The 19,066-nt window shown below is 29.4% G+C and overlaps 1 protein-coding gene across 1 annotated transcript; it reads right to left on the bottom strand.

Annotated features, from left to right (window-relative positions):
- On the bottom strand, positions 1-18,063 carry LOC100205435 (THO complex subunit 3). Its single transcript, XM_065791702.1, has 11 exons — positions 17,883-18,063; positions 17,525-17,620; positions 14,197-14,320; positions 13,700-13,797; positions 11,459-11,527; positions 11,318-11,394; positions 8,539-8,619; positions 8,304-8,390; positions 1,660-1,738; positions 1,434-1,544; positions 1-304 (listed from the first exon to the last, which is right to left on the bottom strand). Exons 1-11 carry the CDS (start codon positions 17,991-17,993, stop codon positions 248-250), a joined length of 990 nt encoding a protein of 329 aa, XP_065647774.1. The 5' UTR covers positions 17,994-18,063; the 3' UTR covers positions 1-247.
- Positions 18,064-19,066: the final 1,003 nt, after the last annotated feature.

The following is a 19,066-nucleotide window of genomic DNA, read 5'->3' as shown; positions in this document are numbered from 1 at the left end:
TTTTAAAGTTTTAACTAGTTTTTATTTTCAAGTTAACTAAACAAAAATGTCTAGTATACAATATGCAATAATGAAATTATTATTTCGTTTTGTTTTTATTTAATATCAGAACCTATATTCTGGAGATTTCGATTACTTGCTTACAGATATTCATTAATTGACGGAATGGTCCAAGGTAGATAATTCTAAACAGTTAAAGTTTCACTTATTTGATAGAATGTGTTTGAAGAAACGAGCAAAGATTCTGTTAAGTATTTTGCAATCCAAAAAGTTTTATAGTACCAGCATCTCGTTCATGTTTATCCTATAAAACATAATTATATAACAAAAAATGTAACTATTGTCATCATAACGTTTCTCTTCTTTTCTGTAAAAAAACACCCACCTTTCGTTTCAATATTTAGATGTTAATGTCATTTTTAAAATCGTTTGTTAGATACAAAAACATTTTAGCATGAATCATAAAACTCATTTTTTGATCTTCTCCCAATCATAGTAAAGTTAAACAAAACAAACCTAGCCGAATCCTACAGGATCATATAAGATTTCGCAAAGAAAAAAAAATTATTCATATACACACACACACACACACACACACACACACACACACACACACACACACACACACACACACACACACACACACACACACACACACACACATATATATATGAAATATATGTATATATATATATGAAATATATGTATATATATATATATATATATATATATATATGAAACATATGTATATATATATATATATATATATGAAATATATGTATATATATATATATGAAATATATGTATATATATATATATATGAAATATATATATATATATATATATATATATATATATATATATATATATATATATATATATATATATATATATATATATATATATATATATATGAAATGTATGTATATATATATATATGAAAATTTTTTTATATTTAATAAAAGACCAGTCGAATCTTTTAAGGCCACGAGGCACCGCTAAATGATGGAATATTCCTAAGATTTTTTATAGACTACAATAGAACATCAAGCATCACAGGAGTTTAATGAAAAAGGTTTTTTGAGCACCATCCTAATATATATTACATATATTAGGTATGTATTTTGGTCTATATTAGGTAAATATTTTGTTTATATATAATATATATATATAAAAATCTTTTAACAACTCATTATTTTTATTTAAAGGTGTCAAAATTCTATAGCTCTGAAACTCTTTATGATCCTATAGTACTTCTGGACTAAGGATATTTACATAAAAATATGATTAGCACTTTTTGACTAAGGATATTCAAAATATACTAATTATATTATTACGTGAATATTCTTAGTGAAAAAGTATTCTTGACTTAAAATATTTACATTAAAGTATGATTAAAAAAAAGTGATGTTATGATTGTGTGCGTTCATTACCTTATCATCACAAGCGAAAGCAAGTAGATACTCTGAAGGATGCCATGCTACTGTAAAAGTAGGCGTTGAACAAGTAACCTCACAAATTTGTTCTCCTGTTTCTACCATTGCCTAAAATTCAAAGAAGGAGCACAAAATGTTTCAAAATTTGTCACAGAATATAATAAAAAATTAAACAAGAAAATTATATATTTTTAAATCGTACTTTGGGAAAGTAAAAACTTACGATGTCAATAAACAAATCTTCTGAAGCTGATGCAAGCATCTTTCCATCATAACTGAAACTCAAGGTGCGAACAGGCCAACTATGGATTCCCCACAAAAATTAAAAAAAATAAAATTTATATATATATATATATATATATATATATATATATATATATATATATATATATATATATATATATATATATAAAAGTGGTCGTCCATAAATTACATCATGCTCAGTGTGAGGGGGGAGGAAGAGGTTAGTGATTTTGTGGTGACTCATATTTGACTTTTTACTAAAGAGTTAAGATTTTGCGACCAGGGGTGAGGAAGAGTTAGAAATAATCAAAAATTGTGTGACGTAAGTTATGGATGACCCCTAAACACTGTAAATAACACTGGTAATTAGTTATATATATATATATATATATATATATATATATATATATATATATATATATATATATATATATATAAAACACTGCAAATAACTCTGGTCAACAGAATTCAACTTTTATTATGAAAGGTACGTAATTAAATGAAAATGAAGCGTTTAATAAAATTAGTGTTTGTTTTAAAGTTAATGTTAGTTTTAATTTTAAAACTTACATAGAGTTTGTTTAAAAGTTTAAATCACAACATTTTAACAAAGTTTAAATGCAAACAAATTATTTAGTTAAAGTAAAACAAAACAATAGACTGTAAACAACTAATTTACATGAAAGAGAGCTTTTAACATAATTGTAAAATTAGAGTATACACATTAAAAGCTATTAAAATCATTGAGTACAATTTTTTTAAAACGCTTGTTCTGGAATTTCACGATACAACATCCAACAATGGTCAGCCATAATGCATTTGTTCCAAAACTCTTGGTAATGAACTTTCATAGCTTTAATGTCTAATACTTAAAAGTTAATGCAGCTAAATTAAAAGTACTCTCTTTTAATTTAGCTGCATTAACTTTTGAAAATTTCATAGAAACGTATTGGAACCTTTGTGAATTAACTTAACCCATTTTTCAACAAAGTTCTTTATTAAACTAAGTTCAACATGGAGAGGCAATAGGAAGATCTTTCAAGGATCAACTAAAGGAACAGACTGGACACTGCTCATTCTTGGGACATATGCACACCTTAGTGCTGAGTAATGTTTGCAGTAGTGTTCTGTTGTGGCACTACTGTCCCACAGTCGAAGGAAACAACAACATTTTGTAGGCTTATCTGCAATGAATCGATAAAAAGACACCAGTCAGATGCCATATACATCTGAGATAATTCTGCGAATACTCCAAGTTTATCATGGTGATAACAGAGAGGACCATTTACTGTAAAGCATGTTGCTAAGTTAAGATTCCATTTTGGTAGTAACTGATATAAACATTTTTGTCAAGTAAATTGTTCTCTTGTGGTTTTGAGACAAGAAGTTCTGCTTTCTCTTTAGACAGTGATCATTCTATTATAACAAGATCATTCATTTGTTCTTGGGTTAACAGCTTTTGCTCAAAATTTCTACCTTTCAATGTACAATCAAGATCTGCAGCTGTTCCAGGAACACCATCAGTTGCATCTTATTACTACCCCCTTTATCTTCGATGGAATCTACACAATTGTCTAGAAAAATTGGAATGAACAATTCTTCACAATGTTTTGTTGGTCTACGTGCTGAATCCATGACTGGATAAACAATATTGTGTCTGTTCTTTGTGTTGTCATGTTGACAATACTAACAATCTGCATGATGATCTCTCAGTTCGCTCAATATTATAGGTATGACTAACAGCATTAAAAATCTCTTTTTGTTCACCACATTGGGTAATATGTTTTAACAAGCATAGGAAATTGGATATTGTGCCCATGGTTTATCTTGATCACCAAGACGGCAATCAAAGAAAAGATTTGTATGTTTTTTCATACATAACAAATATGTCAGGATGATTCTTACAATCTCTAGACATACTGATTGATCTGAGCAATGAATTTATAAAGAGATAACAATAGCACTACATTTCACATGACGCTAACCACTGACAGAATGTAGTAAGCTGTTCTCAGAGATGCCAGATAGCAACAATGTGTGTTGCCAGATGTACAATAACAGTCTGAAACAATCAAATGAACATATTAATCTATAAAATACATAAAATCCTGCTACTGGTAACATGTAACCCAGTACAATCTGTTTCATGCCATGCTGCCTTGTAGGATAAGCCTTTTTAGGCAAAGGTTAGGAGATGCCAACTCCGACTTAAAACACCCCCTGCCTTGGGGCTCTTGGTTGAGTAAAGGCTAGAGATGGTGTCTCAATAAAAATACTCATCTTGGACAGATGTTAAATGCACCCGGCTACTGTCTTGAAGGGCCTCCTAGGCAAAGACTTAAGGGGTAAACAGATTCTATCTGTTGACCAGCCTCGCACCTTCTTCATCTATTAGGCTGGCGCAGATTTATTTTTAATGCATTGTTTCCAGTTTAGGATGTTGAATGCTGGATCTTCTCGACTCAATGCATGGGTTTTGCTTGTGTCTCTGTTTTTATGACTAGGCAATTCATTCTATTATCTCCTAATGAGGGTACAGCTCTAAAACTCAGTTTTATGGTTCTGAGGCCGACTGGTAGTCAGGTTTCCTAAACTCTGTGGTAGCTCTCAGAGAGGCTGACTCCATCAAAAAAATATCAAAGTGTTAACAGTGCCATGTTGCGCATGGATGGTGTCCCTGCTTTGAGTCAAGTTCTTCAATCTAATTTAAAACGAATAAAGTACCAAAAACTATAAAACACAAAAAACCATCATAATCACCAAGTTCTCTAAACCTATCATTCACTAATACTCGTGGTCTTAGAAGTAACTTTTTTTCTGTTGAGTCTTATCTCTTACAAAGTTCACCAGACCTACTTGCTCTTTGTGAGACTAATTTGAGTTCAGCTATCTCATCTTGTGATCTTAGTGTAGATGGTTATCTTCCTTTAATTCGTAAAGACTCCAATAGTCACATGCTTGGCCTGGGCATTTACATTCGTAAAAATTCATCCATTTATCATGAAACTAGGTTTGAATCCACAGACTATTCTTTCATGTGGTTTCGTTTAGCACCACTTCACTCTATAGCCTGTCTCTTTGTTCTATATCACTCTCCTTCATCTCAAGACTGCACTCTTTTTGATGTTATTTCTGATCATATTGACCAAGCCCTCTCTCTTTATCCATCAGCTAATATAGTTGTTGTTAGTGACTTTAATGCTCACCACTCTGAATGGCTTGGCTCTAGTGTCAGTGATTCGGCAGGCATTAAAGCCCACAACTTTTGCCTTTCTCAATCCCTAACTCAAATAGTCAACTTTCCAACTCGCTTTCCTGACAACCCTAATCATTTACCTTCTCTACTTGACTTATGTCTTGTTTCTAATCCTAGTCAGTGCTCAGTTTCTCCACATTCACCCTTAGGTGCTTCTGTTTGATCACTCTAAAACTAATATCTCATTCTCCTTCATCACCTGAATCCCTTTATTATTGAACCTCTTACAACTACAGTAAAGCTGACTGGGATTCTTTCCGTGATTTTCTTTGTGATGGCCCTTGGGTAGAAATCTTTTGTCTTCCTGTCGACAAATGTGCTTCTTACATAACTTTGTGGATTCAGGCTGGCATGGAATCTTTTGTTTCCTCTCGACGATTTTAGGTCAGATCTCACTCTCCTCCATGGTTTTCCTCACACTGTGCTGCTGCGATTGCCAATCGAAATTGTTACTTCCATATTTTTCAGCAAAACAATTTTCCAGAAAACAGACGTCTGTTTATTACTGCTAGAAACAAAAGGTTTTGTCTAACGCCAAAACCTGCTATTCTCAGGTCATGAAATCTTATATCTCATCTCAAAAATTAGGCTCTCGTGACTTCTGGAGAATCTTTAATACTATCAATAATAAGGGCAAATCTTTAATTCCACCTCTCTTGTATGGTTCAGACTTTATCACCTCACCTAAAGACAAAGCTGAATTGTTTGCTAAAAACTTTTCATCAATATCATCTCTTGATTCCACTAGTTGCGTTCTACTTGATATTGCCAACAAACAGGTTGATCCATTGCTTGATCACTCCAGCTTCTGTATCTAAAGTGATTTTCTGCCTAGACTCTTCTACAGCTTGTGGCCCGGACAACATACCTGTTGTTGTTTTGCAGAAGTGTTCTCCGGAGCTGTCGTCTATACTCTCAAAACTATTCAACAAGTGCTTGTCAGAGTCTTGTTTTCCATCCTGCTGGAGAGCGATCTGATTCGTTTAACTACCGTCCCATAAGTTTCTTCCTATCATAAGCAAGGTTTTTGAATCTTTAATTAACAAACACTTAATTTCTCATCTTGAATCTCATAACTTACTTTCTGACCATCAATATGGATTTCGATCTTCTTGTTCTACAGCTGATTTGCTAACAGTAATAACTGATAGGTTTTATCGTGCATTAGATAAAGTTGAAGAGGTTAAGGCCATCGCTCTTGACATTTCCAAAGCTTTTGATAAAGTTTGGCATGCTGGTCTTCTCCATAAGCTTTCTTCTTATGGTGTATCCGGCAACATCTTTTAGATTATTGAATCCAATTTCCTTTCCAATCGTAGTATAAAAGTTGTCCTCAATGGACAGCACTCTTCTTCTTATTCTGTAACTTCAGGGGTTCCTCAAGGTTCTATCCTTGGCCCAATGCTCTTTTTAATTTACATTAACGATCTTCCAGATATTCTCACATCTAAGGTGACATTGTTTGCTGATGATATTACCATTTATTCTTGTCGTGATAAGAAACCAACACCCTCTGATTGCTTGGAGGGGGCATTTGAGCTTGAAAAGGATCTCACTTCTACTACAGCAGTGGCTGGTGAACTTCAATAGAGATAAAACTCAATTTTTTTCAGCCAATCATTATCGCAATAATTTAGATCTTTCTATATTTATGAATGGTGATGTACTCAATGAGTCATCTACTTTTCATCTTCTAGGATTAACTCTTACTTCCAATCTTTCTTGGAAACCATATATCAAATCAGTTGCAAAATTAGCATCTACTAAGGTTGCATCTCTTTATCAAGCTGGTCACTTTCTTACTTCGGATTCTATTCTTTATCTCTATAAATCTCAAATCCGGCATTGTATGAAATACTGTTGCCATATCTGGGGCGGATCTTCTAATGATGCCCTTTCTCTTTTAGACAAGGTGCAAAAACGTATTGTAAACATAGTTAGACCTGCTCTTGCAGCCAACCTCCAACCATTATCACATCGTTGTAGTGTTGCTTCTCTTTCTCTTTTCTACAAATACTATAATGGGCACTGCTCTAAAGAGCTAGCGTCTCTTGTGCCATCTACTAAAATTCATTCTTGTGTTACTTGTCATTCAATTAAGTCTCATCCTTTTTCTGTGACTGTTCCTAAGTGCTCCAAAAACGCTTATTCGTCTAGTTTTTTTCCTCGAACATCAGCTCTTTGAAATTCGCTTCCTTCATCATGCTTTCCTGATTCTTATAATTTGAAATCCTTTAAGTCGTCTGTCAATCGTTATCTTGCTCTACAGTCTTCATCTTTTCTCTTTCAGTAACTTCCAACTTTAATTAGTGGCTGCTTGCAGCCTTGTTGGAAGCGAAGATATTTAAAAAAAAATAAAATAAATTGAATAAAATTTTGAAAAAAATAGTATTCTGCCAATATAATATTGATGTGTGTATTTACATATAAAGCAATTTCAAAAAATCACGCACAGAAACTTGTATATGTTTTGTCTATTATTTTCACAATAATAAAACTGGCAATCTGTAATTCACACTCATTTAATGATAATCTATATAAATAATTTGTAAACAAATAATGGTATAAATTAGTAATGTTATCAAAGAATAAACTAATTTTGAAACGGAATCATGCACGAAATACAAAAATGCAAATTTTAATTACTAGATAAATAAACTTTAATTTCTTGGAAAACATAAATTTAGCAGTATACTTTTTTTAAAAAGTAATACTTTATTTATTAGTAAAGACTTCCAGAAAGTTACAGGATTGCACTATGCATCATAGAGTCACAGGAATCGTATAAACACAGTTCATGTACGGTCACGAACAGAAGTTGCAAATTTGTCGAATTCGTGTAGTTAGTTGTATAAAAATAAATTGGTTGTAAGTATTTCAAGTGAAATATTATAAATACTTTATATATACTATATAGTGAAATATTATAAATACTTTATATATACAATATAGTGAAATATTATATATACTATATAGTGAAATATTATATATACTATATAGTGAAATATTATATATACTATATAGTGAAATATTATATATACTATATAGTGAAATATTATATATACTATATAGTGAAATATTATATATACTATATAGTGAAATATTATATATACTATATAGTGAAATATTATATATACTACTGCTTTCATCATAAATACTATAGGCGCTACAAAAACATAACTGCAGTTTTGAATTCAGTGTCAAAATTTGTATCTAAGCAGCCCAAAATTCTCTGACGAAAACTCTTTGTTGACCAGTGTAACAAGGAGAAAATGATAAAAAAAAAAACATTATTGTAAAATGTTATTCTCCTAATAAAAGAATTTAAATTTAAAGCAAAAGCATAAAAAAAGACTTCAAAACATTACTCAAGTCGTGAAAAGCAATGCACACAACATAACTCATCAAGATCCCACAAACTAACTAATGCATCGGCACTCCCAGTTGCAAAGTATCTAAATACATTTTAATAACAAAATTAAATTCTTTTTAATGAAAGTAAAAAATTAAAGAAAAACTTCTTGTTGGATTTATAGTACCAAGTTTCTTCATGTATAATTTTTTTATAAAAATACTAAAGTATAGAAACACTAATCTGTTTACCTCCCTTTAGGATCAAACTTAATACAAATACAATTTGCAGGGTGAGCATTCAATGTTTGCACTTGTTTCAAATCAGGGTAACTAAAAAAGAGAAAAAAAAAAGCATTTTAAAATTAGGTAAACTTAAGTTACAAGTTACATTGCTGATAAGTTACATTATATTATTTAAAGGTTGCACTATGCTACTAGTAAGTTAAACTAATTAAGTTAGTTAAGTTAGTTAAATTGTAGTACTGATTTAAACTGTATTAGAGTGGTCCATTTTAAACTTTTTCCTTTGTTTTTAACAGTTTTTATTTACCAGTGATGACGTTTGATCTAATAAAATGCTAAATACCAAATATTATGAATTTAGGATAATTTTAGACCCCCTATAAAACATTGGAAGTTCAAGTAACAAGTTGTGCAAGTGTTGCTCAATTATTTACTACATTTTTACACATTAATTATTATTGTTTCTCAGTGGGTTGTTACATTGTCTTTATTAGTCACTAAGGAAAAATTATATAAAACTTGTTTAATCTAATTTGTATTTATCACACAAAACATATGTTTTATAATCATAGCAATAGATCATAACATAGATGTAACATAAACCAGTTTGTTTACTTGCATTCCAAGACTTTTAAAACATTCTATAATAAAACTTTCATTCAAATGCATTTGATATAGTGAAATTAGATAAAAGAGAGTCATCAAGCCTTTCTATTAACTCTATTGAGACAATAATTGTTTTTATATAGGTTTTGTAACGTATAATCCAATAAGTATAAGCTGCTATAATTTAAATTACCAAGTATTTAATGTTTCTTATGCTAGATGGTTTCAGCATTACAAAGTTTATATACAAACATTACTAACCCTGTATGCATTAAAGATTTCAGCCTTATATTAAAAGATAGCAGAGGATTCCATACTAAATATACCTCATTTGGTATGGAATATCAAACAAGGTTTATTTGGTATGGAATTTGATAGACCTTATAAGAGTCTTAACAAGAATATATCTATTAAAACAGACAGTACTCAAATCAGGAAAAAAGCTTTTTTTGAATCTAACAACCCAGTAGTTGCTATAAACAAGAATATTGCGGCTAAAAGAAGCAGATATTCTTCTCATTTAAATCGATTTCTTAGACAAGGAGGAAAGCTTCCATTGAATAGATCTGTATTGTAAAAATATTTTTTTGAGAGAGAAAAGAAAATCTAATCCAAGAAAAGACTGATTGCAAATCATTTAATTGACAATATCATTAAAAACTTTTGGTTACCTGCTAGTATTCCACCTAAGTCTAGCAGAAAGGACTGTGTTGGTTAGATTGTTTTGTAGATAAATACCACTGAAAGTCACTGAAAAAAAGAGTAACTGAAAAAAATTCTTGAACTGCATTTTTTAAATTAAAACTTGATATATCAAACAGTCTGTTTGATATATCGCGCACAGACAACTACACATTGGTGAAACACTCTGGTAATGATGAGTGGCTTATTGACTAAGAGTTACTAAAAAGTCAAAAAAAGCTACTACAATGGTGAAAATTCATAAAAAGAACCGTTAATAGAAACATGTACAGTAGCCGATGTATAAATAATAGTTATAAATAACAGTTTATAGAAATGTATCTGGTATTAGTCAAATGTAACAGCTACTTATTTTTAATAAAACTTTAGCAGTTGGAACATCATTAAATGATATTACACTTTATAAAACATGAGTTCATAGAGCATGATCTGCAAATAGAATTAAAAAAGCTAAATTAATTGAAAAAATATGGATTCAGGCTAATTCTTTGCAACAAAAAAACATTTAAACAAGCTACTAGAAAAAAAGAAGAGCCACTTGCTGTGTATACAGAGTATACTGTGTATACTCTTCTTTAATTGCAAATTACTTAAATAAGTCAATTGAATTAACTTTAAACAAATTAAAAAATAAAATTTCAGTAACATGATAAATAATAAATTTATCAATATTTTAATAAATTATTTGCGGGGTATGCACAAATAATCATAAATTGATCAAACTTTGCAAGATTATTAGCCAGTAATTAATTCAAATATTGTATTAACCCTGTTAAGAAAAATATCAAATATCAAAAAAAGTTCCACAAAACTTGTACAGCATTTTACTAAACTTTCTGATGTCTTGTGGGGGATACATAAATGATCTTTAAAAATTTAACTTTTGGTCTTCAACATTATTTTAGATGCCTGATTTAAAAATTTCAATGGCAAAAAGTGGAGAATCAGATGAAATCTGGTGATCATCATGGTATAACACTTACTGGAAACCACATTTTAAACATCTGTGAGATGTTTAAAATGTGGTTTCTAGAAATATTTTTTCTAACGAGGAGTAATATATAGGAGTAATATACTGTAAAAAAAAAGTTTGAATAAAATATTTCATAGCTAGTTTAATGGCAACCAATGATTACTTAAAATGATATTACTTGCAGTTCACAGAGAATTTTTGTTTTTTAAGGAATTTCTTAAAATAAACAACAGCAACATTTTAGAAACAATAATAAAATATGATTTACAATTCTTGTAATGTTATAATAAATGTTATAACATCAAATTTTTGCAAAATTTTCAAGACAGCTCTGCAGCACATAAAAAATGACAAAATAACCATGTTTTTCAACAGAAAAAAAAGCTCTAATGTCATCATTAAAAAACTTTAAAGTTTCAATAAAGGTAATGCTAATAATAATAATAAATAAAATAAATATCATTGTTAAATAAAATAAACACTAATACTAAATAAGCTTTTTACCTTAAAATATTTATATGACCATGACCATTTGTTAGAAAAAATAAATCATTAGTGTTGTTCCAAGAAATTTCATTTACCTACAAAAAAAAAACAATTTTCTTTCATTCAATCAATATGAATTTTAGAAAAAAACTTGTTTACCTCAAACTTAAACTGTTCTTCTGCAATTATTTTGAATGTTTTTGTATCAATGAAAGTAATCAAGTCTTCCTAAAAATAAATAAATAAAAAATTAAAATTTCTATAACAAATTGAAAACTGAATTAAAAAAAACAACAAAAAAACAAAGACTATTTTAGTCAATTTAAACAATAAAAAGTTTAAATTGACCAAAATATTGATTATTCAAAATTATTTGCACATAAAAATGCTAAACTTAAGAAAGAGATGGTATGAGAACAGATAATAATTAAAGACATAAATTTAAGAAAGAGATAATAAAAGAGAAAACAAAATCTAATTAAATGAAGTTATTTACATAGCAACATAGTACTATGTTGCTATGTAAATATCTTCATTTAATTAGATTTTATTTTCTCTTCAAAGAGCACTTACTCGTAATTAACAATAAAAAAATGACATATTTCTAAATACTAAATATAATAAATATTACTTATGTTAATATTTCAACCAGATATAAAGAAGTGAAACATTTTAATATTTTTTTTGAAATTATTTGACTAAAATTTACCATAAATTTTATTTATTTGTATTTTATCATAGAAATAAAATATTGAATAGTAACTTTCATAAAAGACAAGTCTGGAAAATTACTTTGTAAAAACCAATGACTTTACAATAACCATCAGTAAATATATTAACAAACGAAATTTGGAACACAGAGGTAAAATGTAATAAAAATACTATTATTGACATTTTATTAATATTAAAAAGTCTTCCAAGTAACTGGTCATGTAAATGTTAAAGTTACATTTGTAAATTCTCACTGATTCTATTCAAGTTTGCGGAAATATAGAGATTTAGCAGATCATTGCGTAACTCTATTCTTCAAACAACCTATGTTGATTGTTGATAATAAACATTTTATTTAATGTTAACTTCATTTGATAACACAATTGCTGATTAGATAAACATTTCCTTAAGAAATAAAGCTGCTTAAATTTGAATCATTTAAAGTAAAAGTATCACAACTTTTAAAAAAATCTAAATTTTGTCAAACGGATGGACATAATAAGCCTCACATTCATACACAGATGGATGGACATAACAAGCCTCACATTCATACACTGGCAACAGCATACATCTTGTAGATTAAAATTTTTGTTTGAAATCAATATACATTAAATGAATGCTCATTTAATCATTTATTTAAAAGAGCAAACTAATTCTGAATGAAAAAAAAAAAAGATAAAACACTTTAAACAAGTAGTGACACTGGTGAGAATATCAAACATTGTCCAGAGGATATAATGAATAAAAAAGAACACAGCTTGTTTTTGTCATATATGAAATTCAATTGTTTAAGATGTTCTTGCAACAGAAAATGAGATATCCACTTAAGAAAATCATTGTGTCTTCCTTATTTTGAAGAAATGTAGGAACTGATCGGTTTATTTAAATATAGCAAAAAACTTTCTGCTCAACTAGTTAATCTTTGTTGAGAATATGGAAACTGACAAGAAAGAAAAAAAAAAAATTTAATTAACAAATTAAAAAAAGACTAAATTTATTTATCTAAATTATTTATATACCTTTTTTTATAAAATTTTTATTAAATTATTAAAATAAAATTTTTATTAAACTATTTATATACCCTTATATACTTGGTGGAATGATAAAAATGAACTACTTTTTTTGTAACAACATTTAGATGGTTAATATTTTGCAATAATTTTTTTTTAAATTTTCAAATTTCTTATCACCTACCAGGCCGACCATGGCAAGTCTATCTAGGTTTGTGTTAATAAACTCTAAACGCCTGCAAGATGCCTTTCTGGCAGCCTTACTAATATTCAAAATAACATTGATAAATTATTTTAGATGAATTACCATACATATTTTCATATTTCATACATGTTTAGTTTATTAGAACATTACAAAAATTCTAAATCATAGATATTATTGTTTCTAAAAAAATTAATACAATAACAATATTTAATGTTTCCGCTATAGTTTTCATTACAATTACAATAGTTTGAATCCTACTATATACAACACATTAACTTAACGTTAACTACTTTATACAACACATTGACTACTATCACACTGAAGTGTTTTATGTGTAGAGCAATTTCAAAAAATTTAAGTAATATAGATGCTGCAGCATCAATATTATTTAATTTTTTTATATTATATGTATTATTCATAGTATAAACTTATTTGTAATAAAAATTTAAAAAAAAAAAAATTAAAATGCCTAACCTTGTTTCCAACTGCAATGGTTTTTCCATTTGGACTCCAACAAATATTAATGTTTTCCCCTCTAGTTTTAACTTCATCTATAGATTTGCCACTGTTAACTGAAAATTTTTAAAAATTTTGAAAATTATATTTTTCTTTGAAGCCATATTTTAAAAATCTACAGTCAAACATTTAATCAAACATTTAATTCAATGAATATAGTAAGTAGTGGCTTATTATAAAGCATTATTCAAAAATAAAGAAGAGAAAATGGTAAATAAACAAAATTATTATATAAGGATTATATCTCATTATGAACTCATCAAATTTAAAAATAGTTTACATACTGATTGGATTTTTTTTTAGTAAAAAAAAAAGGTATATGGTAAGTTTCGTTAGCTTTATCATTAAGCTACCATTAATGTTCTCATTAGAGTTTTAACAAACAAATTAAATTAAAAATTAAATTTAGTGAAACAAAATTGCCACAGCAAAAAAATAAAACAAAGTGTTTAAACCCCTAGAATCCCAGACACGCACTGTTTTGTCACCAGAAGCTGTAACAAGAAGATTAGGATTTGAAGGATGCCAGCATAATTGATCAACACTATCACTATGGCCTTTCATGGTGGTAGATAAATGCTAGAACAAATATTTATTCAAAAACTTATTAAAATTAAACAAATGTGTGTGTGTGTGTGTGTGTGTGTGTGTGTGTGTGTGTGTGTGTGTGTGTGTATGTGTGTGTGTATATATATATATATATGTATATGTAGTTTCACACACAAGAAATACTCCAATTACAATAACAATCTCTTTATTCTCTAAAATCTCTCCTTATCCAAAATTAACACTTTCTTATATACATATTCTATTTTCCCAGAAAACCCTCGAGAACTCTACAATGAAAACGGCTAAGTTTATAAATAATTGACATTGATTAAAAAATTATCACATGACGCATTTGAAGTTTCTAGCTATTTTGCAGCGGAAACATAACACTCCTCCTTGATCTTCCAGGATCACATTTGAGAGCAGCAATCATCGGATAGTTTCAGAGGTATTTGTCGTTCTCAATTGCTCTCTACCAACCACAAAATTATCTTCATTGCTACTTGTTGGTGTATTTACCTCCACATTATGACTGTCTTCAACATGTTCTTCAATGTCCTCGTCATTTTTTACTTCGCCGTTACTAACTTCCATTTCCTCATCTGCTATTTGCTTGATTATGCTGTGCTGCGATCCACTTCTTGGTCTTACGTGGTTCACATGGCGCAGCATCTCATCCATCTTAAGGACTTGCTCTGATATATTCTTAGTGATGGTGCCTGGACGCCACTTTGTCACACAATGTGCTTCAGGTGGTTTCAACTATAATTGTTGGCCGACTCGTGATTTTTCATGCACATTTGTTAGCGTGTTGATTTCTTGCTCCAATCCTTTAACTCTCCCCTCATAGTTGAGCAGTACTCCCATTGGGTTCACTCCTTTCTTGTTAATCGAGATGTTATACCAATACAAAGCCTCTGCTATAGAGATTCTTGATCGCTCTGCTGTTTGCTTAATAGTACGGTGGTTTCTCTTGACGATACCATTCCCAGACGGACAGTACACTGCTCGTGGCCTCAAACACACATTCCATTTCTCTAAAATTTTACCATCTCAATACTTTTTAATGCAGAACCATTGTCTGTTAACATTTCCATAGGTGCTCCTCTTTCATATAAAATGGCTTGTAGATGTCGGATAACCTCAGCACTTCCCTGTGAGGGTGAGAGCTTACGCCACAACGCAAATCTTGAAGGACCACATTTTATCAAACTCAGGTAATGGTTTTCTCAGTAATGGGTAACATCAATGCCTAATTTCTTCCAATTTTTATCGACTTCTAACTTTCCATGCTTTCACACAACAGGTGCTGGATCTATCGATTGACATGGCTCACACTCTCGGATTATCTTGCATACATTTTCTTCTGTTGCAGCAGGAAACTTCTTCTGAACAAAAAATAACGTTTCTTGATTTCAAGAAACGGGACCATGAGTACATTTTAGCACATTTACATTTTACTTTCATTTTTTGCTGCACACACTTTTCCAAAAAAGGATAGTGATTCCTCTTAGTAACTGTATTGAACTCATTCCAAGCATCATATCTGCTCCAAAGGGTCGGAAACTTGAAACTTAAACTCTATCCTGCGCACGAACTCCATTCAAGTGCGCTTACTTTATGGCTTCTTGAGAGCGAGTTAGCGCACAACGCTTGCTCTCCTGACAGTTTCCTCGCTTCTTGATGCAATTTACTGCCATGTGTCCCAGTTTGTTGCAGTTAAAGCATTGAATGTTCTTCCTGAGCACTGCACAGCTCTTTGCAATGTGATTCGGCTCCTGACAATTGCAGCATACCCCAGATTTGGGTGACTTTGTTCTCACTACGTTTTTGCAAATAGTGGCAGCAGAGAATGTCTTTTCCATTTTATCAACCCGATTCAAAGCAGCTTTTACTTTTGGAAGCATTTCGTCAGTGGTCTCTTTTGTAGCTTGAAATCTCCAAGGCTACCGCTTCTGGTAGCCCGATGACAAACACCAACCGCACCGCTTCATCTGATAGCTTTGTCAAGTACGCCAATCATTTGCAGATTTGCTAAAAAAACATCCACTCGTTCCTGATCGTGCATTCTTCACGCCGTATATGAATCCAAAGAAAAAGCTTGCAACAATACGTTCTTAATTTTCTCTGCATCTTTCTTTTCTTCTTCTCCCAAACTTTCGTAAACTGCATAAGCAGCACTTCGTAGCAAAACAGGATAAAGCATTGATGCCTTGCATTTCAGCAAACACTTCTCTGCAACCAAATTGCTGCATCCGACGCGCTGCCGTATTTTTTGAAGACATCTAAAAATTTCAATGATGGCTCCATGCCTGGCTAGCTTGTAGTTTCACACACAAGAAATACTCCAATTACAATAACAATCTCTTTATTCTCAAAAACCTCTTCTTATCCAAAGTTAACACTTTCTTATTTACATATTCTATTTTACCAAAAAACCCTCAAAAACTCTACAATGAAAACGGCTAAGTGTATAAATAATTGTCATTGGTTAAAAAATTATCATGTCATGCATTTGAAGTTTCTAGCGATTTTGCCACGGAAACGTAACAGTATATATATTTATATATATATTTATTTATTTATATATATATATATATATATATATATATATACATACACACACATATAGTATCACTTACGGGGACAGATTTTACAAAAAAAGAATACTTACGAGGACATAAGCATTGTTGGGGACATTTTTGTGTACATGTTAATTTTTTGTACCTGTAAGCACTGTTTTTTTGTAAAAAAAAATGTCCCTGTAAGAAACTTTTATAGAGCAAAAAGTACATCCATTAACTATCAAATAGCCTGACTCGCAAGGGAGTGCTGCTGTATCGACTGAGGGTTTGGTTAGGATCAGCATCAAGGTCAGGCTTTGGGTAATGGTAAGGCTTAAATATGGTTATGTTACTATAATTAATTGTTTTTGTAAATAGATGAAAATAAAAATAAAATATAATAAATAATAAATAAAAATAATAAATATAAAGAATATATTTTTAAACTTAAATATGTAAAAATAAAAAAACGCCGACTAGGAGTGTGTGTGTATGTGTGTGTGTATGTATATATATATATATATATATATATATATATATATATATATATATATATATACATATATATATATATATATATATATATATATATATTTGAAGAACTAAATTTAAAAACTAAAAATATATTTTTTTAAGTTCAACTTAAATTAAAAGGTTCAAAAATACTTACAAGCCTGTCTTTATCTAATGTATATATACTAACAGTTTTATCAAAGGAACAAGAAGCTAGATAGCGACCATTGCAATTCCAACCTACAGAGTGCACCTTAAAGAAATTTTTAATTCATAGTTTTTATTTTGTTTTAACTTCTCATTTGAAAAAACTTTTCTTAGAAAGTAACTGCAAAGAAATTAAGAAAAACATCTAATACAGCCAGGACATGGTGTATGATGTATGACCAGGATATGGTGTATGATGTATGACCAGTACATGGTGTACTTGACTACTAACTTCATAACTTAAATAATTAATAAAAATTAAAAATAAAAAAAAAGAAGAAAAACATAAATAAATTTAAAACATTTACTTTTGCAGAGTGACCAGAAAATTCTTTTGTACGACCATAGTTTTGAAAATGCTTTTGCATGTCTTTATAGTAAGTTAAAAGCTTTTCATCTAAGTCCATGCTTGATAACATATTTTTTTGTTAAAATATTTCTGCTTTTAAAATATAAATATTTATATAACTGAAAAAGTTGAACAATTTAAAAAGGAAACAAATTTTATTAAATTTTAACTTGCAATACAACAATTGGAAATACAAAATCAATGCAACTACGAAGACTGTTGAATGAAAAAGTAAAAACAATAAAATGATAGCTGTTACGGTATGATGTTTCAATTTTTGGGCATGTGCGTGCGTGTGTGTATATATATATATATATACATATATATATATAAATAAATATAAATTATGTTAGTGTATTCTACAAATAGAGTGCTCAATGTTCTTAAAGAACAGAGCAATAATAAATTGATAGCCTCCTGATGAACCTACTGATGGAAAAACATGCTGTTGAAGACAACTAAAAATTAGATTAGTGTTTTTACTAATTTATATATATATATATATATATATATATATATATATATATATATATATATATATAATTTTTAATAGAGTTTGCGAGTAAAAAACAGATTAGTTTTTAGTTACTTTTGTGTAGTGTTGTATACAATCAGCATAGATTGTAATTAATTTGAGGGTTGCCTAGCCAAAGTGCATAACTTTAAATATTTTTTAAACAGCTTTATACCAACTGGTTGATATAGAAAATCATCATTAGAATCATTATAGTGATGGATTTAATTATAAATCAAAAACTCGACTGGCAGATTTTAATAAAATTATGTCAGGGAAATCAACGAACCAATGAGATTATTTTTTTAAAATCAAATCAAACAACACACAAAATAAATTTGTGTCAAAAAATTCTTGACAAAAAGTTAAAAAACAATTCTTGTTTTGACCTTTTCTGTTAGTTTTTTTTTGCAAACATATTTTCAGAAATAATCATATAAGTTTTTAAATAGAGCCATCTAAAAAAAATTTAAAATTTTATAAATGAAAAACTTTTTAGAAGTCTTACTTGTATAATTGTTATTCAAAATCATGAATTTTAATTTACAAAGTTTTATGTACATTATTTGTTATATATAATTGTTATTTGAATACATTAATTTGTACACAAGTTATATAAATAAAGCAAA

The sequence above is a fragment of the Hydra vulgaris genome, chromosome 02 (genome assembly GCF_038396675.1).
Source record: "Hydra vulgaris chromosome 02, alternate assembly HydraT2T_AEP".
NCBI classification, from domain to species: domain Eukaryota; kingdom Metazoa; phylum Cnidaria; class Hydrozoa; order Anthoathecata; family Hydridae; genus Hydra; species Hydra vulgaris.
This window is presented reverse-complemented; position numbering and strand designations above follow the sequence as displayed.

Bases quoted from the DNA above. Each gene is read 5' to 3' on its own strand.
- LOC100205435 (XM_065791702.1), bottom strand. From the start codon at position 17,993: ATGTTATCAAGCATGGACTTAGATGAAAAGCTTTTAACTTACTATAAA. The intron at 17,621-17,882 runs GTAAATGTTTTA...AATTTCTTTAAG, and splicing joins TTTCTGGTCACTCTGCAAAA to GTGCACTCTGTAGGTTGGAA. The intron at 11,528-13,699 runs GTTAGGCATTTT...ATTTATTTTTAG, and splicing joins CCATTGCAGTTGGAAACAAG to GAAGACTTGATTACTTTCAT.